A 26,458-nucleotide genomic window follows, 5' to 3' on the forward strand; every position below is an offset into this window, starting at 1 on the left:
CAGGTAGAACATGACATCATAGGTAGAACATGACATCACAGAACATGACATCACAGGTAGAACATGACATCACAGGTAGAACATGACATCAGGTAGAACATGACATCACAGGTAGAACATGACATCACAGGAAGAACATGACATCACAGGTAGAACATGACATCACAGGTAGAACATGACATCACAGGTAGAACATGACATCACAGGTAGAACATGACATCACAGGAAGAACATGACATCACAGGTAGAACATGACATCACAGGTAGAACATGACATCACAGGTAGAACATGACATCACAGGAAGAACATGACATCACAGGTAGAACATGACATCATAGGTAGAACATGACATCACAGAACATGACATCACAGAACATGACATCACAGAACATGACATCACAGGTAGAATATGACATCACAGGTAGAGCGTGACATCACAGGAAGAACATGACATCACAGGTAGAACATGACATCACAGGTAGAACATGACATCACAGATAGAACATGACATCACAGGTAGAACATGACATCACAGGAAGAACATGACATCACAGGAAGAACATGACATCACAGGTAGAACATGACATCACAGGAAGAACATGAACATGACATCACAGGTAGAACATGACATCACAGGTAGAACATGCCATCACAGGTAGAACATGACATCACAGGAAGAACATGACATCACAGGAAGAACATGACATCACAGGAAGAACATGACATCACAGGAAGAACATGACATCACAGATAGAACATGACATCACAGGAAGAACATGACATCACAGGTAGAACATGACATCAGGTAGAACATGACATCACAGGTAGAACATGACATCACAGGAAGAACATGACATCACAGGTAGAACATGACATCACAGGTAGAACATGACATCACAGGTAGAACATGACATCACAGGAAGAACATGACATCACAGGAAGAACATGACATCACAGAACATGACATCACAGAACATGACATCACAGGTAGAATATGACATCACAGGTAGAGCATGACATCACAGGAAGAACATGACATCACAGGTAGAACATGACATCACAGGTAGAACATGACATCACAGGTAGAACATGACATCACAGGAAGAACATGACGTCACAGGTAGAACATGACATCATAGGTAGAACATGACATCACAGAACATGACATCACAGGTAGAACATGACATCACAGGTAGAACATGACATCAGGTAGAACATGACATCACAGGTAGAACATGACATCACAGGAAGAACATGACATCACAGGTAGAACATGACATCACAGGTAGAACATGACATCACAGGTAGAACATGACATCACAGGTAGAACATGACATCACAGGAAGAACATGACATCACAGGTAGAACATGACATCACAGGTAGAACATGACATCACAGGTAGAACATGACATCACAGGAAGAACATGACATCACAGGTAGAACATGACATCACAGAACATGACATCACAGAACATGACATCACAGGAAGAACATGACATCACAGGAATAACATGACGTCACAGGTAGAACATGACATCATAGGTAGAACATGACATCACAGAACATGACATCACAGAACATGACATCACAGAACATGACATCACAGGTAGAATATGACATCACAGGTAGAGCGTGACATCACAGGAAGAACATGACATCACAGGTAGAACATGACATCACAGGTAGAACATGACATCACAGATAGAACATGACATCACAGGTAGAACATGACATCACAGGAAGAACATGACATCACAGGAAGAACATGACATCACAGGTAGAACATGACATCACAGGAAGAACATGACATCACAGGTAGAACATGACATCACAGGTAGAACATGACATCACAGGTAGAACATGACATCACAGGAAGAACATGACATCACAGGAATAACATGACATCACAGAACATGACATCACAGAACATGACATCACAGGTAGAATATGACATCACAGGTAGAGCATGACATCACAGAACATGACATCACAGGTAGAATATGACATCACAGGTAGAGCATGACATCACAGGAAGAACATGACATCACAGGTAGAACATGACATCACAGGTAGAACATGACATCACAGGTAGAACATGACATCACAGGAAGAACATGACGTCACAGGTAGAACATGACATCATAGGTAGAACATGACATCACAGAACATGACATCACAGGTAGAACATGACATCACAGGTAGAACATGACATCAGGTAGAACATGACATCACAGGTAGAACATGACATCACAGGAAGAACATGACATCACAGGTAGAACATGACATCACAGGTAGAACATGACATCACAGGTAGAACATGACATCACAGGTAGAACATGACATCACAGGAAGAACATGACATCACAGGTAGAACATGACATCACAGGTAGAACATGACATCACAGGTAGAACATGACATCACAGGAAGAACATGACATCACAGGTAGAACATGACATCATAGGTAGAACATGACATCACAGAACATGACATCACAGAACATGACATCACAGAACATGACATCACAGGTAGAATATGACATCACAGGTAGAGCGTGACATCACAGGAAGAACATGACATCACAGGTAGAACATGACATCACAGGTAGAACATGACATCACAGATAGAACATGACATCACAGGTAGAACATGACATCACAGGAAGAACATGACATCACAGGAAGAACATGACATCACAGGTAGAACATGACATCACAGGAAGAACATGAACATGACATCACAGGTAGAACATGACATCACAGGTAGAACATGCCATCACAGGTAGAACATGACATCACAGGAAGAACATGACATCACAGGAAGAACATGACATCACAGGAAGAACATGACATCACAGGAAGAACATGACATCACAGATAGAACATGACATCACAGGAAGAACATGACATCACAGGTAGAACATGACATCAGGTAGAACATGACATCACAGGTAGAACATGACATCACAGGTAGAACATGACATCACAGGAAGAACATGACATCACAGGTAGAACATGACATCACAGGTAGAACATGACATCACAGGTAGAACATGACATCACAGGAAGAACATGACATCACAGGAAGAACATGACATCACAGAACATGACATCACAGAACATGACATCAGAGGTAGAATATGAAATCACAGGTAGAGCATGACATCACAGGAAGAACATGACATCACAGGTAGAACATGACATCACAGGTAGAACATGACATCACAGGAAGAACATGACGTCACAGGTAGAACATGACATCATAGGTAGAACATGACATCACAGAACATGACATCACAGAACATGACATCACAGAACATGACATCACAGGTAGAACATGACATCACAGGTAGAGCATGACATCACAGGAAGAACATGACATCACAGGTAGAACATGACATCACAGGTAGAACATGACATCACAGGTAGAACATGACATCACAGGAAGAACATGACATCACAGGTAGAACATGACATTACAGGTAGAACATGACATCACAGGAAGAACATGACATCACAGGTAGAACATGACATCACAGGTAGAACATGACATCACAGGTAGAACATGACATCACAGGTAGAACATGACATCACAGGTAGAACATGACATCACAGGAAGAACATGACATCACAGGCAGAACATGCCATCACAGGTAGAACATGACATCACAGGAGGAACATGAATATGACATCACAGGTAGAACATGACATCACAGGTAGAACATGCCATCACAGGTAGAACATGACATCACAGGAAGAACATGACATCACAGGAAGAACATGACATTACAGGTAGAACATGCCATCACAGGTAGAACATGCCATCACAGGTAGAACATGACATCACAGGTAGAACATGCCATCACAGGTAGAACATGACATTACAGGTAGAACATGACATCACAGGAAGAACATGACATCACAGGAAGAACATGACATCACAGGAAGAACATGCCATCACAGGTAGAACATGCCATCACAGGTAGAACATGACATCACAGGTAGAACATGCCATCACAGGTAGAACATGACATTACAGGTAGAACATGACATCACAGGAAGAACATGACATCACAGGAAGAACATGACATCACAGGTAGAACATGACATCACAGGTAGAACATGCCATCACAGGTAGAACATGACATCACAGGAAGAACATGACATCACAGGTAGAACATGCCATCACAGGAAGAACATGACATCACAGGTAGAACATGACATCACAGGTAGAACATGACATCACAGGAAGAACATGACATCACAGGAAGAACATGACATCACAGGTAGAACATGACATCACAGGTAGAACATGACATCACAGGAAGAACATGACATCACAGATAGAACATGACATCACAGGTAGAACATGACATCACAGGTAGAACATGACATCACAGGAAGAACATGACATCACAGGTAGAACATGACATCACAGGTAGAACATGACATCACAGGTAGAACATGACATCACAGGAAGAACATGACATCACAGGTAGAACATGACATCACAGGTAGAACATGACATCACAGGAAGAACATGACATCACAGGAAGAACATGACATCACAGGAATAACATGACATCACAGAACATGACATCACAGAACATGACATCACAGGTAGAATATGACATCACAGGTAGAGCATGACATCACAGGAAGAACATGACACCACAGGTAGAACATGACATCACAGGTAGAACATGACATCACAGGAAGAACATGACATCACAGGTAGAACATGACATCACAGGTAGAACATGACATCACAGGAAGAACATGACATCACAGGTAGAACATGACATCACAGGTAGAACATGACATCACAGGAAGAACATGACATCACAGGAAGAACATGACATCACAGGAATAATATGACATCACAGAACATGACATCACAGAACATGACATCACAGGTAGAATATGACATCACAGGTAGAGCATGACATCACAGGAAGAACATGACACCACAGGTAGAACATGACATCACAGGTAGAACATGACATCACAGGAAGAACATGACGTCACAGGTAGAACATGACATCATAGGTAGAACATGACATCACAGAACATGACATCACAGGTAGAACATGACATCACAGGTAGAACATGACATCACAGGTAGATCATGACATCACAGGAAGAACATGACATCACAGGTAGAACATGACATCACAGGTAGAACATGACATCACAGGAAGAACATGACATCACAGGAAGAACATGACATCACAGGAATAACATGACATCACAGAACATGACATCACAGAACATGACATCACAGGTAGAATATGGCATCACAGGTAGAGCATGACATCATAGGTAGAACATGACATCACAGAACATGACATCACAGAACATGACATCACAGAACATGACATCACAGGTAGAACATGACATCACAGGTAGAGCATGACATCACAGGAAGAACATGACATCACAGGTAGAACATGACATCACAGGTAGAACATGACATCACAGGTAGAACATGACATCACAGGTAGAACATGACATCACAGGAAGAACATGACATCACAGGAAGAACATGACATCACAGGCAGAACATGCCATCACAGGTAGAACATGACATCACAGGTAGAACATGCCATCACAGGAAGAACATGACATCACAGGAAGAACATGACATCACAGGTAGAACATGACATCACAGGTAGAACATGACATCACAGGTAGAACATGACATCACAGGTAGAACATGACATCACAGGAAGAACATGACATCACAGGTAGAACATGCCATCACAGGAAGAACATGACATCACATGTAGAACATGACATCACAGGTAGAACATGACATCACAGGTAGAACATGACATCACAGGAAGAACATGACATCACAGGAAGAACATGACATCACAGGTAGAACATGACATCACAGGTAGAACATGACATCACAGGAAGAACATGACATCACAGATAGAACATGACATCACAGGTAGAGCATGACATCACAGGAAGAACATGACACCACAGGTAGAACATGACATCACAGGTAGAACATGACATCACAGGAAGAACATGACGTCACAGGTAGAACATGACATCATAGGTAGAACATGACATCACAGAACATGACATCACAGGTAGAACATGACATCACAGGTAGAACATGACATCACAGGTAGATCATGACATCACAGGAAGAACATGACATCACAGGTAGAACATGACATCACAGGTAGAACATGACATCACAGGAAGAACATGACATCACAGGAAGAACATGACATCACAGGAATAACATGACATCACAGAACATGACATCACAGAACATGACATCACAGGTAGAATATGACATCACAGGTAGAGCATGACATCATAGGTAGAACATGACATCACAGAACATGACATCACAGAACATGACATCACAGAACATGACATCACAGAACATGACATCACAGGTAGAGCATGACATCACAGGAAGAACATGACATCACAGGTAGAACATGACATCACAGGTAGAACATGACATCACAGGTAGAACATGACATCACAGATAGAACATGACATCACAGGTAGAACATGACATCACAGGAAGAACATGACATCACAGGAAGAACATGACATCACAGGTAGAACATGACATCACAGGAAGAACATGAATATGACATCACAGGTAGAACATGACATCACAGGTAGAACATGCCATCACAGGTAGAACATGACATCACAGGAAGAACATGACATCACAGGAAGAACATGACATTACAGGTAGAACATGACATCACAGGAAGAACATGCCATCACAGGTAGAACATGCCATCACAGGTAGAACATGACATCACAGGTAGAACATGCCATCACAGGTAGAACATGACATTACAGGTAGAACATGACATCACAGGAAGAACATGACATCACAGGAAGAACATGACATCACAGGTAGAACATGACATCACAGGTAGAACATGCCATCACAGGAAGAACATGACATCACAGGAAGAACATGACATCACAGGAAGAACATGCCATCACAGGTAGAACATGCCATCACAGGTAGAACATGACATCACAGGTAGAACATGACATCACAGGAAGAACATGACATCACAGGAAGAACATGACATCACAGGCAGAACATGCCATCACAGGTAGAACATGACATCACAGGTAGAACATGCCATCACAGGAAGAACATGACATCACAGGAAGAACATGACATCACAGGTAGAACATGACATCACAGGTAGAACATGACATCACAGGTAGAACATGACATCACAGGAAGAACATGACATCACAGGTAGAACATGACATCACAGGAAGAACATGACATCACAGGTAGAACATGACATCACAGGTAGAACATGACATCACAGGTAGAACATGACATCACAGGTAGAACATGCCATCACAGGTAGAACATGACATCACAGGAAGAACATGACATCACAGGTAGAACATGCCATCACAGGAAGAACATGACATCACAGGAAGAACATGACATCACAGGTAGAACATGACATCACAGGAAGAACATGACATCACAGGAAGAACATGACATCACAGGAAGAACATGACATCACAGGTAGAACATGCCATCACAGGTAGAACATGACATCACAGGTAGAACATGCCATCACATATTGAGGAGATTCAGAAGGGAGTGTTTCTGAGGCTCGGAGGGAGAGGACTTTCTAACCAGGACGCGGCTCGGTCTTTAGGTCTCGTTCCCTCACCGTCTCCTCGGCCCGGTCTCCTCTGGCGCTGATGTAGCTCAGTCTGTAGAGCTGGATGTTCCTGGAGTCCACCGGTTGCCACGACACCCGCAGACTGTAGGTGGTCTCGTCGTCGATGCGCATGTTCCTGATCCCGAAACGAGGAGCTACGACAGAGCGAAATGTCAAAGAAGGACCACACAAACCGGCAAATGAGATCCGAGTCGGCGTTCAGGGACGACCGCGATGCCCGACCTGCCGTGGAGGTGGTCGTCGTGGCGATGGTGGACGTTCTCTTCGCTGCAACAGAAGGAAAGCGTGAGCGGCGCGAGGACGAGGACGAGGTGCACGGCGGCAGGGTGCGGTCAGCCTCACCTGTCGTCTCCACCAGAATCAGCTCGTCGCTCTCCGCGTTGGCGTGAACGGCGGCCAGGAGGACCTCGTACTCTGAGGCCGGCGCCAGGCCTCGGATCAGGTGCGTGTTTGTGTTTCCGTTCAGCAGGACCTGCACACGACATTCACGCTCAGCACCGCACCTGCGTTTTGGGCCTCGGTACACTTCCTGTTTGCCCTCACCTCGTCGCCGTCTCCTCCGTCCGTGGAGGTCCAGGTCACTCTGTACAGGACCACGTCTGAAGCTGCGTGTTTCCAGTTCACTCTGAAACTGTCTGTGGAAACGTCTGAGCTGCGGAAGTCCAGAGGGTCAGGAACCGTCTCTGCCACACACAAACACACACACACACAAACGGATGAGGTCCAAAGGGTCAGGAACCATCTCTGCAACGCACAAACACACAAACGGATGAGGTCCAAAGGGTCAGGAACTGTCTCTGCCACACACAAACACACAAACGGATGAGGTCCAGAGGGTCAGGAACTGGCTCTGCCACACACAAACACACAAACGGATGAGGTCCAGAGGGTCAGGAACCGTCTCTGCCACACACAAACACACAAACACACAAACGGATGAGGTCCAAAGGGTCAGGAACCGTCTCTGCCACACACAAACACACAAACGGATGAGGTCCAGAGGGTCAGGAACCGTCTCTGCCACACACAAACACACAAACACACAAACGGATGAGGTCCAAAGGGTCAGGAACCGTCTCTGCCACACACAAACACACAAACGGATGAGGTCCAAAGGGTCAGGAACCGTCTCTGTCACACACAAACACACAGATGAAAGTGTTTTTCGGAGCAGGTTCTTCAGCAGGTTCTTCAGTAGGTTCTTCGGCAGGTTCTTCAGCAGGTTTTTCAGCAGGTTCTTCGTCAGGTCCTTCAGCAGGTCCTTCGGCAGGTTCTTCGGCAGGTTCATCGGCAGGTCCTTCAGCGGGTTCTTCAGCAGGTTCTTCATCAGGTTCTTCAGCAGGTTCTTCAGGTTCCTTGGAGAGGTTCTAACACAGAATATGGTTCATAAAGTTCTTACTGGTGGTGAAACTGTCCGTCGTGGCCTCGGCTTGGCCCTCGTCATAAACGGCCGACACGCCCACAGTGTATTCAGTCAGAGAAGTGAGGTTCTTCAGCAGGAAACTCGTGACACGCCCCACGTCCACCTGGAAACACAAAATAAAGGCGTGAATCTGCGACTGAAGCTCAATTAAAGTGTTTTATTGTGAAACTTTGAACGCTCGTTTTTGACATTTTGATAAAATATCGCTGCAGTTTTCCGCTCTTCCGTCGTAGGTTGACGACCCCAGAGCGGGCGTGGCTCACCTCGTTGATCAGCGTGCCGCTCGTCTTCACGTACATGATGCGGTAACCTACGACCTTCCTGGAGGGGGCGTCCCAGGTCACTTTGGCCGAGCTGTGGTCGACGGCGGAGAAGCGCAGGTCCATGGCCGGCAACAGCGGCACTGGCAACGAAGTACAAGAGAAGTACTTCAATCACGTTTATATGGGCTTTACTGAAGTACTTTATACTTTGACTGCAACCAACAAGTACAAGAAGAGAAGTACTTCAGTCACGTTTGTATGGGCTTTACTGAAGTACTTTATACTTTGACTGCAACCGACAAGTACAAGAGGAGAAGTACTTCGGTCATGTTTGTACATACTTTACTGAAGTACTTTATACTTTGACTGCACCGCATTGGAGGGTGGGATGTGTATTTTCTACTGCACTAGAGTTTTGATCTGGACTGAGAAGTAAAAAGCGTGTAAAAGTCTTTAGAGTATTTGCGTGTGTCCTGAGGCGACCTGAACCCAAACACACGTTGTAAAGAGTGACATAATTACAGCTCCGAGAGGAAAGAAACTCATGTTTGCAGTAGTATTAGTAGTATTTGCAGTAGTATTTGCAGTACTCATGTGTGGTCTGCTGGCTGGTCATGGGGTTGTGGCTTCTCGTACATGTTTGCAGTAGTAGTAGTAGTATTTGCAGTAGTATTTGCAGTACTCATGTGTGGTCTGCTGGCTGGTCATGGGGTTGTGGCCTCTCGTACATGTTTGCAGTAGTAGTAGTAGTATTTGCAGTAGTATTTGCAGTACTCATGTGTGGTCTGCTGGCTGGTCATGGGGTTGTGGCCTCTCGTACATGTTTGCAGTAGTAGTAGTAGTATTTGCAGTAGTATTTGCAGTACTCATGTGTGGTCTGCTGGCTGGTCATGGGGTTGTGGCCTCTCGTACATGTTTGCAGTAGTAGTAGTAGTATTTGCAGTAGTATTTGCAGTACTCACGTGTGGTCTGCTGGCTGGTCATGGGGTTGTGGCCTCTCGTACATGTTTGCAGTAGTAGTAGTAGTATTTGCAGTAGTATTTGCAGTACTCACGTGTGGTCTGCTGGCTGGTCATGGGGTTGTGGCCTCTCGTACATGTTTGCAGTAGTAGTAGTAGTATTTGCAGTAGTATTTGCAGTACTCACGTGTGGTCTGCTGGCTGGTCATGGGGTCGCTGGCCTCTTCTCCGTACAGGGCGTAAACTGTGACTGTGTATTCTGTGGACGGAGTCAGACCCTCCAGCTCCACCTCGTTCACCGACGCCTCCACCTTCACCTGGAGCACACGCAGTCCTGTCAGATGCCCTCCCATGATCCTGTGTGTGTCAGATGCCCTCCCTGTGTGTGTCAGATGCCCTCCCTGTGTGTGTCAGATGCCCTCCCTGTGTGTGTCAGATGCCCTCCCTGTGTGTGTCAGATGCCCTCCCTGTGTTTTTACAGTGCAGAGGAGGAATGTGAACTATTGGGTCACATGAACAGCGAGGGGGCGGAGCCTCTGGGTTTTATGTAAGATTCAGGTCCAGACTCGATTTGTGACGGACGAATGTGATAAAGGAGCTTCACCTGCTCCACGTCCCAAACCTCCACGTCCCAAACCTTCACGTCCCAAACCTTCACGTCCCAAACCTCCACGTCCCAAACCTCCACGTCCCAAACCTTCACGTCCCAAACCTTCACGTCCCGAACCTTCACGTCCCAAACCTCCACGTCCCAAACCTCCACGTCCCAAACCTCCACGTCCCAAACCTCCACGTCCCAAACCTTCACGTCCCGAACCTTCACGTCCCGAACCTTCACGTCCCGAACCTTCACGTCCCGAACCTTCACGTCCCAAACCTCCACGTCCCAAACCTCCACGTCCCGAACCTTCACGTCCCAAACCTCCACGTCCCAAACCTTCACGTCCCGAACCTTCACGTCCCAAACCTTCACGTCCCAAACCTTCACATCCTAAACCTTCCCGTCCTAAACCTTCATGTCCTAAACCTGCTCCACGTCCCGAACCTTCACGTCCCACACCTTCACGTCCCAAACTTTCACGTCCCAAACCTTCACGTCCCAAACCTTCACGTCCTAAACCTTCACGTCCCAAACCTTCACGTCCCAAACCTCCACGTCCTAAACCTTCACGTCCCAAACCTCCACGTCCCAAACCTCCACGTCTCAAAACTTCATGTCCTAAACCTTCACGTCCCAAACCTCCACGTCCCAAACCTCCACGTCCCAAACCTTCACGTCCCAAACCTCCACGTCCCAAACCTCCACGTCCCAAACCTTCACGTCCCAAACCTCCACGTCCCAAACCTCCACGTCCCAAACCTCCACGTCCCAAACCTTCACGTCCCGAACCTTCACGTCCCGAACCTTCACGTCCCGAACCTTCACGTCCCAAACCTCCACGTCCCAAACCTCCACGTCCCGAACCTTCACGTCCCAAACCTTCACATCCTAAACCTTCCCGTCCTAAACCTTCATGTCCTAAACCTGCTCCACGTCCCGAACCTTCACGTCCCACACCTTCACGTCCCAAACCTCCACGTCCCAAACCTTCACGTCCCAAACCTCCACGTCCCAAACCTCCACGTCCCAAACCTTCACGTCCCAAACCTCCACGTCCCAAACCTCCACGTCCCAAACCTCCACGTCCCAAACCTTCACGTCCCGAACCTTCACGTCCCGAACCTTCACGTCCCGAACCTTCACGTCCCGAACCTTCACGTCCCAAACCTCCACGTCCCAAACCTCCACGTCCCGAACCTTCACGTCCCAAACCTCCACGTCCCAAACCTTCACGTCCCGAACCTTCACGTCCCAAACCTTCATGTCCCAAACCTTCACGTCCCGAACCTTCACGTCCCAAACCTTCACGTCCCAAACCTTCACATCCTAAACCTTCCCGTCCTAAACCTTCATGTCCTAAACCTGCTCCACGTCCCGAACCTTCACGTCCCACACCTTCACGTCCCAAACTTTCACGTCCCAAACCTTCACGTCCCAAACCTTCACGTCCTAAACCTTCACGTCCCAAACCTTCACGTCCCAAACCTCCACGTCCTAAACCTTCACGTCCCAAACCTCCACGTCCCAAACCTCCACGTCTCAAAACTTCATGTCCTAAACCTTCACGTCCCAAACCTCCACGTCCCAAACCTCCACGTCCCAAACCTTCACGTCCCAAACCTCCACGTCCCAAACCTCCACGTCCCAAACCTTCACGTCCCAAACCTCCACGTCCCAAACCTCCACGTCCCGAACCTCCACGTCCCGAACCTTCACGTCCCGAACCTTCACGTCCCGAACCTTCACGTCCCGAACCTTCACGTCCCAAACCTCCACGTCCCAAACCTCCACGTCCCGAACCTTCACGTCCCAAACCTCCACGTCCCAAACCTTCACGTCCCGAACCTTCACGTCCCAAACCTTCATGTCCCAAACCTTCACGTCCCGAACCTTCACGTCCCAAACCTTCACATCCTAAACCTTCCCGTCCTAAACCTTCATGTCCTAAACCTGCTCCACGTCCCGAACCTTCACGTCCCACACCTTCACGTCCCAAACTTTCACGTCCCAAACCTTCACGTCCCAAACCTTCACGTCCCAAACCTCCACGTCCTAAACCTTCACGTCCCAAACCTCCACGTCCCAAACCTCCACGTCTCAAAACTTCATGTCCTAAACCTTCACGTCCCAAACCTCCACGTCCCAAACCTTCACGTCCTAAACCTTCACGTCCCAAACCTCCACGTCCCAAACTTCCACGTCCCAAACCTCCACGTCCCAAACCTTCACGTCCTAAACCTTCACGTCCCAAACCTCCACGTCCCAAACTTCCACGTCCCAAACCTCCACGTCCCAAACCTTCGCGTCCTAAACCTTCACGTCCCAAACCTCCACGTCCCAAACCCTCACGTCTCAAACATTCACGTCCTAAACCTTCACGTCCCAAACCTCCACGTCCCAAACCTTCACGTCCTAAACCTTCACGTCCTAAACCTTCATCTGTCATTTTACACTCATTTTTACACTTTTCTCACAAACTGACACTTGATCTGTGTAAAACTGTGATTTATATTCAAAATAAAACCATCTTTTCTTTTCCTTTTCACATTTTACCTCTTTCTCGTCGGCGGAATCCCCCTCCGTCAGGGGTGCGTACAGGATCATGTACCCAGTTGCCCCGGCTGCAGTCCTCCACCGGACCATCATGGTGCTGTGGGTGATGTCGAACAGCTCCAGGTCGTTCACCATCGGCAGAGCCACTGCACGGGAAGAACAAGCAGCACAAGCGGGTGTAATCCCCGAGTCGTCCAGCAGGTGGTGATCAGCCTTTTACTTTCATTTTTAAATAAAGGTCAATAAATAAAATACATTTGAGGTTCTTCCAGGTTTGGACGCAGAGACCCTGGGGCAGAACATCAGCTTATGGCGGTCATTAAATCGGATGCCCCGCCCTGAAAGTGTGTTATAGCAGCAAACGTACATGTGGTGGCGCTGCCTCTCAGGGCGACACTGGCCGAGCTCCGGTACACGGCGAACACAGCCACCTGGTACTCCGTGAGCGAGTTCAGGAAGTCCAGGTCCACACTGTCCTGTGAGCCGGGGACCACCTGAGACGGAGACACGAGAAGGGACGTTATACAGAGAAACACAGGACAAAAGCCTGATGCACGTCCAGGATCCACCTCCAACACGTTTAATGAGAAAGAACGAAAACACGGGTTAAAACATTATTTGTAGAGCACAATTCGTACACAAGGCACTAAGACCTGAAAGATAAGAGCGAAAATCAAATTCTTTCAGTCATATGTCCTGACTCTGGCACCAGCAGGAGACAGCATGGAGAGGTTGAACAGAAGGGGTCCCAGGATTGACCCTTGGGGCACCCCACAGGGCAAGGCAGCCCTTCCTGTCTTCCAGATAGGACTTAAACCACGGAATTTAGGGCAGGGCCTTCTCCTCAGGCTGCCCCCTGCAGGTCCTACATGTCATTACCCATGAGGACTGTACCTTCTCCTCAGGCTGCTCACTGCAGGTCCTACATGTCATTACCCATGAGGACTGTACCTTCTCCTCAGGCTGCTCACTGCAGGTCCTACATGTCATTACCCATGAGGACTGTACCTTCTCCTCAGGCTGCTCACTGCAGGTCCTACATGTCATTACCCATGAGGACTGTACCTTCTCCTCAGGCTGCTCACTGCAGGTCCTACATGTCATTACCCATGAGGACTGTACCTTCTCCTCAGGCTGCTCACTGCAGGTCCTACATGTCATTACCCATGAGGACTGTACCTTCTCCTCAGGCTGCTCACTGCAGGTCCTACATGTCATTACCCATGAAGACTGTACCTTCTCCTCAGGCTGCCCTCCAGAGGCTGGGTAGAACACTACGCGATACTTCTCGACTTCTCCGGCCGCGTGGGTCCATGACACCCTGAAGCTCCTCGCTGTGATGTCGGAGGTCACAAGGTCACGGGGCGGAGACACAGCGGAAGGGGGCGGGGCCGGATCACCTCCACCTGAGACCAAACAGGTGTGTTAGGATTTGTCACTTTTGAGGCAACGGCGAGAAAGGATTTCCACCATAAACCAGGTCAAACATCTGCATTTTGACAGTTAAACATTCTTCCCTCAGTACCTTCGAGATTTACTTTAAGTCTCCTCATCTTTGGGCCGCTTGTTGAGATGCTCCACTCGCTCACGGTCTTTAAGTCTCACCTTTGAGCCGCTTGTCGAGATGCTCCACTCACTCACGGTCTTTAAGTCTCACCTTTGAGCCGCTTGTCGAGATGCTCCACTCGCTCACAGTCTTTAAGTCTCACCTTTGAGCCGCTTGTCGAGATGCTCCACTCGCTCACAGTCTTTAAGTCTCACCTTTGAGCCGCTTGTCGAGATGCTCCACTCGCTCACAGTCTTTAAGTCTCACCTTTGAGCCGCTTGTCGAGATGCTCCACTCGCTCACGGTCTTTAAGTCTCACCTTTGAGCTGCTTGTCGAGATGCTCCACTCGCTCACGGTCTTTAAGTCTCACCTTTGAGCCGCTTGTCGAGATGCTCCACTCGCTCACAGTCTTTAAGTCTCACCTTTGAGCCGCTTGTCGAGAAGCTCCACTCGCTCACAGTCTTTAAGTCTCACCTTTGAGCCGCTTGTCGAGAAGCTCCACTCGCTCACAGTCTTTAAGTCTCACCTTTGAGCCGCTTGTCGAGATGCTCCACTCGCTCACAGTCTTTAAGTCTCACCTTTGAGCCGCTTGTCGAGATGCTCCACTCACTCACGGTCTTTAAGTCTCACCTTTGAGCCGCTTGTCGAGATGCTCCACTCGCTCACAGTCTTTAAGTCTCACCTTTGAACTGCTTGTCGAGATGCTCCACTCGCTCACAGTCTTTAAGTCTCACCTTTGAGCCGCTTGTCGAGATGCTCCACTCACTCACGGTCTTTAAGTCTCACCTTTGAGCTGCTTGTCGAGATGCTCCACTCGCTCACGGTCTTTAAGTCTCACCTTTGAGCCGCTTGTCGAGATGCTCCACTCGCTCACGGTCTTTAAGTCTCACCTTTGAGCCGCTTGTCGAGATGCTCCACTCGCTCACGGTCTTTAAGTCTCACCTTTGGGCCGCTTGTCGAGATGCTCCACTCGCTCGCGGTCTTTAAGTCTCACCTTTGAGCTGCTTGTCGAGATGCTCCACTCGCTCGCGGTCTTTAAGTCTCACCTTTGAGCTGCTTGTCGAGATGCTCCACTCGGTCGCACACTGTCCTGGTCAAACCCTCCACGATGTCGCTCATGACGCTAAAGTCTGCCACGTTGTACACATGAGTGTCCAGAGGGGGCGACGCGATGCCCTTCAGCTCCGCCTCGTCCGCGTTCTTCACACCTGAGCAAAAACACAACTAAATGTTAACACTAAAATGTTTAATATTGAAGGCTTTAGGTTTTTGTTTTAACGTTTTTTTAAAGTTTGGTTGAATTTATGGTCCTTTTTTCTATTTTAGCCCTCTGCATTTGACCCATACTTTGGTGTCAAAGTCAGGGACCTTCTCCATATCAGATCCCCGTGAGGTGTACCAAGCTGGAGTCAGAGATGGGACCAGGGCCTGGGTTTGGAAGTCTCAATGAAGTCTCAAGTCCAAGTCAAGGCCAAGTCAAGGCCAAGTCAAGACCAAGTCAAGGCCAAGTCAAGGCCAAGTCAAGGCCAAGTCAAGGCCAAGTCAAGGCCAAGTCAAGACCAAGTCAAGGCCAAGTCAAGACCAAGTCAAGGCTGAGTCAAGTCCAAGTCAAGGCCAAGTCAAGGCCAAGTCAAGTCCAAGTCAAGACCAAGTCAAGGCCAAGTCAAGACCAAGTCAAGGCTGAGTCAAGTCCAAGTCAAGACCAAGTCAAGGCTGAGTCAAGACCAAGTCAAGGCTGAGTCAAGTCCAAGTCAAGGCCAAGTCAAGGCCAAGTCAAGTCCAAGTCAAGACCAAGTCAAGGCCAAGTCAAGACCAAGTCAAGGCTGAGTCAAGTCCAAGTCAAGACCAAGTCAAGGCTGAGTCAATTCCAAGTCAAGTCCAAGTCAAGTCCAAGTCAAGACCAAGTCAAGTCCAAGTCAAGGCCAAGTCAAGGCCAAGTCAAGACCAAGTCAAGGCCAAGTCAAGGCTGAGTCAAGTCCAAGTCAAGGCCAAGTCAAGGTCAAGTCCTCTTCTTTTGAGGCTGAGAATCTTTTCATGTCTTTAGTCTATCAATAATTAGTCTCAATAATGACATCATATTTTGTCCATCAAGATGTCCACAAGCAGCGTGACTCTAGCTCTAAGGTGAAAGTCTCTGCTCTTCACAGGCCTTTGATGTCCAAACAACTCATCAACATATTAATCAAAAGTGTGTTTTACCGATGGCGAAGAGCTCGATCCCGGCCTCCTTCAGGCTCTGAGCCGGCGGGATCACGTCGTCCTGGGACTTCCCGTCTGTGATCAGGATCCCGATTTTAGGGACTCCGGGTCGAGATCCGGACTCGGGTTTGAAACTGTTCTCCAGGATGAACGTCAGGGCCAGACCTGAGCAGGAACGTCCCAGAACCAGTTTACAGAGGTCAACAGTTCCCTCTGATGTGAGTCCTCTGGTTCATGTTAGCATCGCTCCTACTGTCACGGTTTTACCTTTCCGTGGACAGAATGGTAACGCTAACAACAACTAGCATACTAACGATACAACTAGCATGCTAACGGTACAATTAGCATGCTAACGTGCACTTCCTGGTCTCTGGAGGATAAAACGCTCTGTATTTTGATTCAGAACACAGCGGTCTCATGCACTGAACGTAAACTGGAAGAGTTCTTCAGTGTCAAAGGGTTCTAGGTTCACCTTTGAGCGTGAGTGCTTCTGTGTCAAAGGGTTCTAGGTTCACCTGTGAGTGCGAGTGCTTCAGTGTCAAAGGGTTCTAGGTTCACCTGTGAGTGTGAGTGCTTCAGTGTCAAAAGGTTCTAGGTTCACCTGTGAGCATGAGTTCTTCAGTGTCAAAGGGTTCTAAGTTCACCTGTGAGCGTGAGTTTTTCAGTGTCAAAGGGTTCTAGGTTCACCTGTGAGCGTGAGTTTTTTAGTGTCAAAGGGTTCTAGGTTCACCTGTGAGCGTGAGTGCTTCAGTGTCAAAGGGTTCTAGGTTCACCTGTGAGCGGGAGTTCTTCAGTGTCAAAGGGTTCTAAGTTCACCTGTGAGCGTGAGTGCTTCAGTGTCAAAGGGTTCTAGGTTCACCTGTGAGCGTGAGTGCTTCAGTGTCAAAGGGTTCTAGGTTCAACTGTGAGTGTGGGTTCTTCAGTGTCAAAGGGTCCTAGGTTCACCTGTGAGCGTGAGTTCTTCAGTGTCAAAGGGTTCTAGGTTCACCTGTGAGTTCTTCAGTGTCAAAGGGTTCTAGGTTCACCTGTGAGCGTGAGTGCTTCAGTGTCAAAGGGTTCTAGGTTCACCTGTGAACGTGAGTGCTTCAGTGTCAAAGGGTTCTAGGTTCACCTGTGAGCGTGAGTGCTTCAGTGTCAAAGGGTTCTAGGTTCACCTGTGAGCGTGTTCCCTCCTTTATACGGCAGGTTCTTCACAGCCTCAATCACGGCCGCTTTGGACGAGTGAGCGTTCAGGTGCCACTCGATACGAGGATCTCCGCTGTACTGAGCCAGACCTGGACACAACAGCAGAACACTCACTGCAGGAGGAGGAGGACACAACAGCAGAACACTCACTGCAGGAGGAGGAGGACACAACAGCAGAACACTCACTGCAGGAGGAGGAGGACACAACAGCAGAACACTCACTGCAGGAGGAGGACACAACAGCAGAACACTCACTGCAGGAGGAGGAGGACACAACAGCAGAACACTCACTGCAGGAGGAGGAGGACACAACAGCAGAACACTCACTGCAGGAGGAGGAGGACACAACAGCAGAACACTCACTGCAGGAGGAGGAGGACACAACAGCAGAACACTCACTGCAGGAGGAGGAGGACACAACAGCAGAACACTCACTGCAGGAGGAGGACACAACAGCAGAACACTCACTGCAGGAGGAGGAGGACACAACAGCAGAACACTCACTGCAGGAGGAGGACACAACAGCAGAACACTCACTGCAGGAGGAGGAGGACACAACAGCAGAACACTCACTGCAGGAGGAGGAGGACACAACAGCAGAACACTCACTGCAGGAGGAGGACACAACAGCAGAACACTCACTGCAGGAGGAGGAGGACACAACAGCAGAACACTCACTGCAGGAGGAGGAGGACACAACAGCAGAACACTCACTGCAGGAGGAGGACACAACAGCAGAACACTCACTGCAGGAGGAGGAGGACACAACAGCAGAACACTCACTGCAGGAGGAGGAGGACACAACAGCAGAACACTCACTGCAGGAGGAGGAGGACACAACAGCAGAACACTCACTGCAGGAGGAGGACACAACAGCAGAACACTCACTGCAGGAGGAGGAGGACACAACAGCAGAACACTCACTGCAGGAGGAGGAGGACACAACAGCAGAACACTCACTGCAGGAGGAGGAGGACACAACAGCAGAACACTCACTGCAGGAGGAGGAGGACACAACAGCAGAACACTCACTGCAGGAGGAGGAGGACACAACAGCAGAACACTCACTGCAGGAGGAGGAGGACACAACAGCAGAACACTCACTGCAGGAGGAGGAGGACACAACAGCAGAACACTCACTGCAGGAGGAGGACACAACAGCAGAACATTCACTGCAGGAGGAGGAGGACACAACAGCAGAACACTCACTGCAGGAGGAGGACACAACAGCAGAACACTCACTGCAGGAGGAGGAGGACACAACAGCAGAACACTCACTGCAGGAGGAGGAGGACACAACAGCAGAACACTCACTGCAGGAGGAGGAGGACACAACAGCAGAACACTCACTGCAGGAGGAGGAGGACACAACAGCAGAACACTCACTGCAGGAGGAGGAGGACACAACAGCAGAAAACTCACTGCAGGAGGAGGACACAACAGCAGAACACTCACTGCAGGAGGAGGAGGACACAACAGCAGAACACTCACTGCAGGAGGAGGAGGACACAACAGCAGAACACTCACTGCAGGAGGAGGAGGACACAACAGCAGAACACTCACTGCAGGAGGAGGACACAACAGCAGAACACTCACTGCAGGAGGAGGAGGACACAACAGCAGAACACTCACTGCAGGAGGAGGACACAACAGCAGAACACTCACTGCAGGAGGAGGAGGACACAACAGCAGAACACTCACTGCAGGAGGAGGAGGACACAACAGCAGAACACTCACTGCAGGAGGAGGAGGACACAACAGCAGAACACTCACTGCAGGAGGAGGAGGACACAACAGCAGAACACTCACTGCAGGAGGAGGACACAACAGCAGAACACTCACTGCAGGAGGAGGAGGACACAACAGCAGAACACTCACTGCAGGAGGAGGAGGACACAACAGCAGAACACTCACTGCAGGAGGAGGAGGACACAACAGCAGAACACTCACTGCAGGAGGAGGACACAACAGCAGAACACTCACTGCAGGAGGAGGAGGACACAACAGCAGAACACTCACTGCAGGAGGAGGAGGACACAACAGCAGAACACTCACTGCAGGAGGAGGAGGACACAACAGCAGAACACTCACTGCAGGAGGAGGAGGACACAACAGCAGAACACTCACTGCAGGAGGAGGAGGACACAACAGCAGAACACTCACTGCAGGAGGAGGAGGACACAACAGCAGAACACTCACTGCAGGAGGAGGAGGACACAACAGCAGAACACTCACTGCAGGAGGAGGAGGACACAACAGCAGAACACTCACTGCAGGAGGAGGACACAACAGCAGAACACTCACTGCAGGAGGAGGAGGACACAACAGCAGAACACTCACTGCAGGAGGAGGAGGACACAACAGCAGAACACTCACTGCAGGAGGAGGAGGACACAACAGCAGAACACTCACTGCAGGAGGAGGAGGACACAACAGCAGAACACTCACTGCAGGAGGAGGACACAACAGCAGAACACTCACTGCAGGAGGAGGAGGACACAACAGCAGAACACTCACTGCAGGAGGAGGACACAACAGCAGAACACTCACTGCAGGAGGAGGAGGACACAACAGCAGAACACTCACATCAGGAGGAGGACACAACAGCAGAACACTCACTGCAGGAGGAGGAGGACACAACAGCAGAACACTCACTGCAGGAGGAGGACACAGCAGCAGAACACTCACTGCAGGAGGAGGACACAACAGCAGAACACTCACTGCAGGAGGAGGACACAACAGCAGAACACTCACTGCAGGAGGAGGAGGACACAACAGCAGAACACTCACTGCAGGAGGAGGAGGACACAACAGCAGAACACTCACTGCAGGAGGAGGAGGACAAAACAGCAGAACACTCACTGCAGGAGGAGGAGGACACAACAGCAGAACACTCACTGCAGGAGGAGGAGGACACAACAGCAGAACACTCACTGCAGGAGGAGGAGGACACAACAGCAGAACACTCACTGCAGGAGGAGGAGGACACAACAGCAGAACACTCACTGCAGGAGGAGGACACAACAGCAGAACATTCACTGCAGGAGGAGGAGGACACAACAGCAGAACACTCACTGCAGGAGGAGGACACAACAGCAGAACACTCACTGCAGGAGGAGGAGGACCTGCAGGAGGAGGAGGACACAACAGCAGAACACTCACTGCAGGAGGAGGACACAACAGCAGAACACTCACTGCAGGAGGAGGAGAACACAACAGCAGAACACTCACTGCAGGAGGAGGACACAACAGCAGAACACTCACTGCAGGAGGAGGAGGACACAACAGCAGAACACTCACTGCAGGAGGAGGAGGACACAACAGCAGAACACTCACTGCAGGAGGAGGAGGACACAACAGCAGAACACTCACTGCAGGAGGAGGACACAACAGCAGAACACTCACTGCAGGAGGAGGAGGACACAACAGCAGAACACTCACTGCAGGAGGAGGAGGACACAACAGCAGAACACTCACTGCAGGAGGAGGACACAACAGCAGAACACTCACTGCAGGAGGAGGAGGACACAACAGCAGAACACTCACTGCAGGAGGAGGAGGACACAACAGCAGAACACTCACTGCAGGAGGAGGAGGACACAACAGCAGAACACTCACTGCAGGAGGAGGAGGACACAACAGCAGAACACTCACTGCAGGAGGAGGACACAACAGCAGAACACTCACTGCAGGAGGAGGAGGACACAACAGCAGAACACTCACTGCAGGAGGAGGAGGACACAACAGCAGAACACTCACTGCAGGAGGAGGACACAACAGCAGAACATTCACTGCAGGAGGAGGAGGACACAACAGCAGAACACTCACTGCAGGAGGAGGACACAACAGCAGAACACTCACTGCAGGAGGAGGAGGACACAACAGCAGAACACTCACTGCAGGAGGAGGAGGACACAACAGCAGAACACTCACTGCAGGAGGAGGACACAACAGCAGAACACTCACTGCAGGAGGAGGAGGACACAACAGCAGAACACTCACTGCAGGAGGAGGAGGACACAACAGCAGAACACTCACTGCAGGAGGAGGAGGACACAACAGCAGAACACTCACTGCAGGAGGAGGAGGACACAACAGCAGAACACTCACTGCAGGAGGAGGACACAACAGCAGAACACTCACTGCAGGAGGAGGAGGACACAACAGCAGAACACTCACTGCAGGAGGAGGAGGACACAACAGCAGAACACTCACTGCAGGAGGAGGACACAACAGCAGAACATTCACTGCAGGAGGAGGAGGACACAACAGCAGAACACTCACTGCAGGAGGAGGACACAACAGCAGAACACTCACTGCAGGAGGAGGAGGACACAACAGCAGAACACTCACTGCAGGAGGAGGAGGACACAACAGCAGAACACTCACTGCAGGAGGAGGAGGACACAACAGCAGAACACTCACTGCAGGAGGAGGAGGACACAACAGCAGAACACTCACTGCAGGAGGAGGAGGACACAACAGCAGAACACTCACTGCAGGAGGAGGACACAACAGCAGAACACTCACTGCAGGAGGAGGAGGACACAACAGCAGAACACTCACTGCAGGAGGAGGAGGACACAACAGCAGAACACTCACTGCAGGAGGAGGAGGACACAACAGCAGAACACTCACTGCAGGAGGAGGACACAACAGCAGAACACTCACTGCAGGAGGAGGAGGACACAACAGCAGAACACTCACTGCAGGAGGAGGAGGACACAACAGCAGAACACTCACTGCAGGAGGAGGACACAACAGCAGAACACTCACTGCAGGAGGAGGAGGACACAACAGCAGAACACTCACTGCAGGAGGAGGAGGACACAACAGCAGAACACTCACTGCAGGAGGAGGAGGACACAACAGCAGAACACTCACTGCAGGAGGAGGAGGACACAACAGCAGAACACTCACTGCAGGAGGAGGACACAACAGCAGAACACTCACTGCAGGAGGAGGAGGACACAACAGCAGAACACTCACTGCAGGAGGAGGAGGACACAACAGCAGAACACTCACTGCAGGAGGAGGACACAACAGCAGAACATTCACTGCAGGAGGAGGAGGACACAACAGCAGAACACTCACTGCAGGAGGAGGACACAACAGCAGAACACTCACTGCAGGAGGAGGAGGACACAACAGCAGAACACTCACTGCAGGAGGAGGAGGACACAACAGCAGAACACTCACTGCAGGAGGAGGACACAACAGCAGAAACACTCACTGCAGGAGGAGGAGGACACAACAGCAGAACACTCACTGCAGGAGGAGGAGGACACAACAGCAGAACACTCACTGCAGGAGGAGGAGGACACAACAGCAGAACACTCACTGCAGGAGGAGGAGGACACAACAGCAGAACACTCACTGCAGGAGGAGGACACAACAGCAGAACACTCACTGCAGGAGGAGGAGGACACAACAGCAGAACACTCACTGCAGGAGGAGGAGGACACAACAGCAGAACACTCACTGCAGGAGGAGGACACAACAGCAGAACATTCACTGCAGGAGGAGGAGGACACAACAGCAGAACACTCACTGCAGGAGGAGGACACAACAGCAGAACACTCACTGCAGGAGGAGGAGGACACAACAGCAGAACACTCACTGCAGGAGGAGGAGGACACAACAGCAGAACACTCACTGCAGGAGGAGGACACAACAGCAGAACACTCACTGCAGGAGGAGGAGGACACAACAGCAGAACACTCACTGCAGGAGGAGGAGGACACAACAGCAGAACACTCACTGCAGGAGGAGGAGGACACAACAGCAGAACACTCACTGCAGGAGGAGGAGGACACAACAGCAGAACACTCACTGCAGGAGGAGGAGGACACAACAGCAGAACACTCACTGCAGGAGGAGGAGGACACAACAGCAGAAAATCGAAGAAGAAGAAGAAGAAGAAGAAGAAGAAGAAGAAGAAGAAGAAGAAGAAGAAGAAGAAGAAGAAGAAGAAGAAGAAGAAGAAGAAGAAGAAGAAGAAGAAGAAGAAGAAGAAGAAGAAGAAGAAGAAGAAGAAGAAGAAGAAGAAGAAGAAGAAGAAGAAGATGTGATACTGGGCCGTGCACACGAGAGGACGTTCTGTCTGAAATATAGAACTATTTTTGTATCAAAGTGTCTCACCGATCCGGGTCCGGTCCATGTCCAGGCTGAACGCCTTCACCAGGTTTTCCAGAAAAGTCCGGACGAGTCTGAAGTTTATGCGACCGATGCTCCAAGATCCATCGACCAGGATCACGATGTCTGCGATGGCCGGAGTCTTACACATGAAGTCCTCCACATCTGAGGAGACACACAGGGACTATCATGGACCAGGAACCAGGAACCAGGATCCAGGAACCAGGATCCAGGACCAGGACTAGACCAGGACCAGGACCAGGACTAGACCAGGACCAGGACCAGGACCAGGACCAGGACTAGACCAGGACCAGGACCAGGACCAGGACCAGGACCAGGACCAGGACCAGGACCAGGACCAGGACCAGGACCAGGACTAGACCAGGACCAGGACCAGGACCAGGACCAGGACCAGGACCAGGACCAGGACTAGACCAGGACCAGGACCAGGACCAGGACCAGGACCAGGACCAGGACCAGGACCAGGACCAGGACCAGGACCAGGACCAGGACTAGACCAGGATCCAGGACCAGGACCAGGACCAGGACCAGGACCAGGACCAGGACCAGGACCAGGTGAACAAAGGTGTGTTTCACACATTGAGATTAAAATCCCGTCAAAAGTTTTAAGAACAAAATGAAATGTCCACCATTCAAAGACATGAAGAACAGAAAAAGACAAATGATAGAGCACCTGGAGCTCCGCCCCTTGGAGCTCCGCCCCCTGGAGCTCCACCCCCTGGAGCTCGCCCCCTGGAGCTCCGCCCCCTGGAGCTCGCCCCTTGGAGCTCCGCCCCCTGGAGCTCCACCCCCTGGAGCTCGCCCCCTGGAGCTCCGCCCCCTGGAGCTCCGCCCCTGCAGCTCGCCCCCTGCAGGGGGCCCCTGAGGGCCTGAGGCCAAAACAAACATGTTTCTATTGTATTTACATAGAGACTAAAGACCCTCTGACAGACACGTCTCACACACGTCCTACAGGTGAAGTCCACACGCCCTCTGCAGCAGACACGCCCTCTGCAGCAGACACGCCCTCTGCAGCGGACACGCCCTCTGCAGCAGACACGCCCTCTGCAGCAGACACGCCCTCTGCAGCAGACACGCCCTCTGCATCGGACACGCCCTCTGCAGCAGACACGCCCTCTGCAGCAGACACGCCCTCTGCAGCGGACACGCCCTCTGCAGCGGACACGCCCTCTGCATCGGACACGCCCTCTGCAGCAGACACGCCCTCTGCAGCGGACACGCCCTCTGCATCGGACACGCCCTCTGCAGCACACACGCCCTCTGCAGCAGACACGCCCTCTGCATCGGACACGCCCTCTGCAGCAGACACGCCCTCTGCAGCGGACACGCCCTCTGCATCGGACACGCCCTCTGCAGCACACACGCCCTCTGCAGCAGACACGCCCTCTGCAGCAGACACGCCCTCTGCAGCAGACACGCCCTCTGCATCGGACACGCCCTCTGCAGCAGACACGCCCTCGGCACTGACCACGCCCTCAGAGCTTTCAAGAACACGGTATTTGTGTTTGAGCCTAAATTATAAAACTTGCACAGTTGGAAATGAGGCTCCTTAAAACTGTCTGCAGTAGGCTAACGTTTATTAGCATAGCCACTAGCTTTAGCATTAGCTGCCAACGACCTGAAACAGCCTAAGTCTGGCGTGACCTCTAAGTCCACTGGTCCCTCCTGACCACAGGGGTCTTTGGGGGCGTGGCAGAAGAGGAGACAGCCCACAGTGAACATGCAGCTTCCCCCCTCCAGGTGGCAGTAGAGAGTGTCACTTCAACACACAAATAAAGGCTAGCGAGCTCGTTGCCATGGTGACCTGTAGTGACCAACGTCCATCTCCGTGTTGTGGCGCAAAACTCTACTAAAGAATTCA

At 50.2% G+C, this 26,458-nt stretch overlaps 1 protein-coding gene across 1 annotated transcript in view; it reads right to left on the reverse strand.

Moving 5' to 3' along the window:
• The window catches only part of LOC140374733 (collagen alpha-1(XIV) chain-like), a gene marked incomplete at its 5' end in the record, with an annotated part of 78,006 nt that extends 52,540 nt beyond the window's left edge, over positions 1-25,466 (reverse strand). Inside the window, 15 exons of the mRNA XM_072461730.1 lie at positions 7,700-7,845; positions 7,934-7,978; positions 8,054-8,183; positions 8,255-8,394; positions 9,111-9,237; positions 9,398-9,537; positions 10,544-10,673; positions 13,511-13,656; positions 13,878-14,004; positions 14,747-14,916; positions 16,104-16,265; positions 17,257-17,421; positions 18,411-18,530; positions 24,583-24,760; positions 25,271-25,466. Of these exons, the coding sequence (XP_072317831.1) occupies positions 7,700-7,845; positions 7,934-7,978; positions 8,054-8,183; positions 8,255-8,394; positions 9,111-9,237; positions 9,398-9,537; positions 10,544-10,673; positions 13,511-13,656; positions 13,878-14,004; positions 14,747-14,916; positions 16,104-16,265; positions 17,257-17,421; positions 18,411-18,530; positions 24,583-24,760; positions 25,271-25,466 (2,122 nt within the window). The remainder of the gene's footprint in view (positions 1-7,699; positions 7,846-7,933; positions 7,979-8,053; positions 8,184-8,254; positions 8,395-9,110; positions 9,238-9,397; positions 9,538-10,543; positions 10,674-13,510; positions 13,657-13,877; positions 14,005-14,746; positions 14,917-16,103; positions 16,266-17,256; positions 17,422-18,410; positions 18,531-24,582; positions 24,761-25,270) is intronic.
• Between the last annotated feature and the right edge of the window lie 992 nt (positions 25,467-26,458).

The sequence above is a fragment of the Eucyclogobius newberryi genome, unplaced genomic scaffold (assembly GCF_026437365.1).
Source record: "Eucyclogobius newberryi isolate DKJ021-1_F unplaced genomic scaffold, fEucNew1.0.hap1 SCAF_307, whole genome shotgun sequence".
Lineage (NCBI taxonomy): Eukaryota > Metazoa > Chordata > Actinopteri > Gobiiformes > Gobiidae > Eucyclogobius > Eucyclogobius newberryi.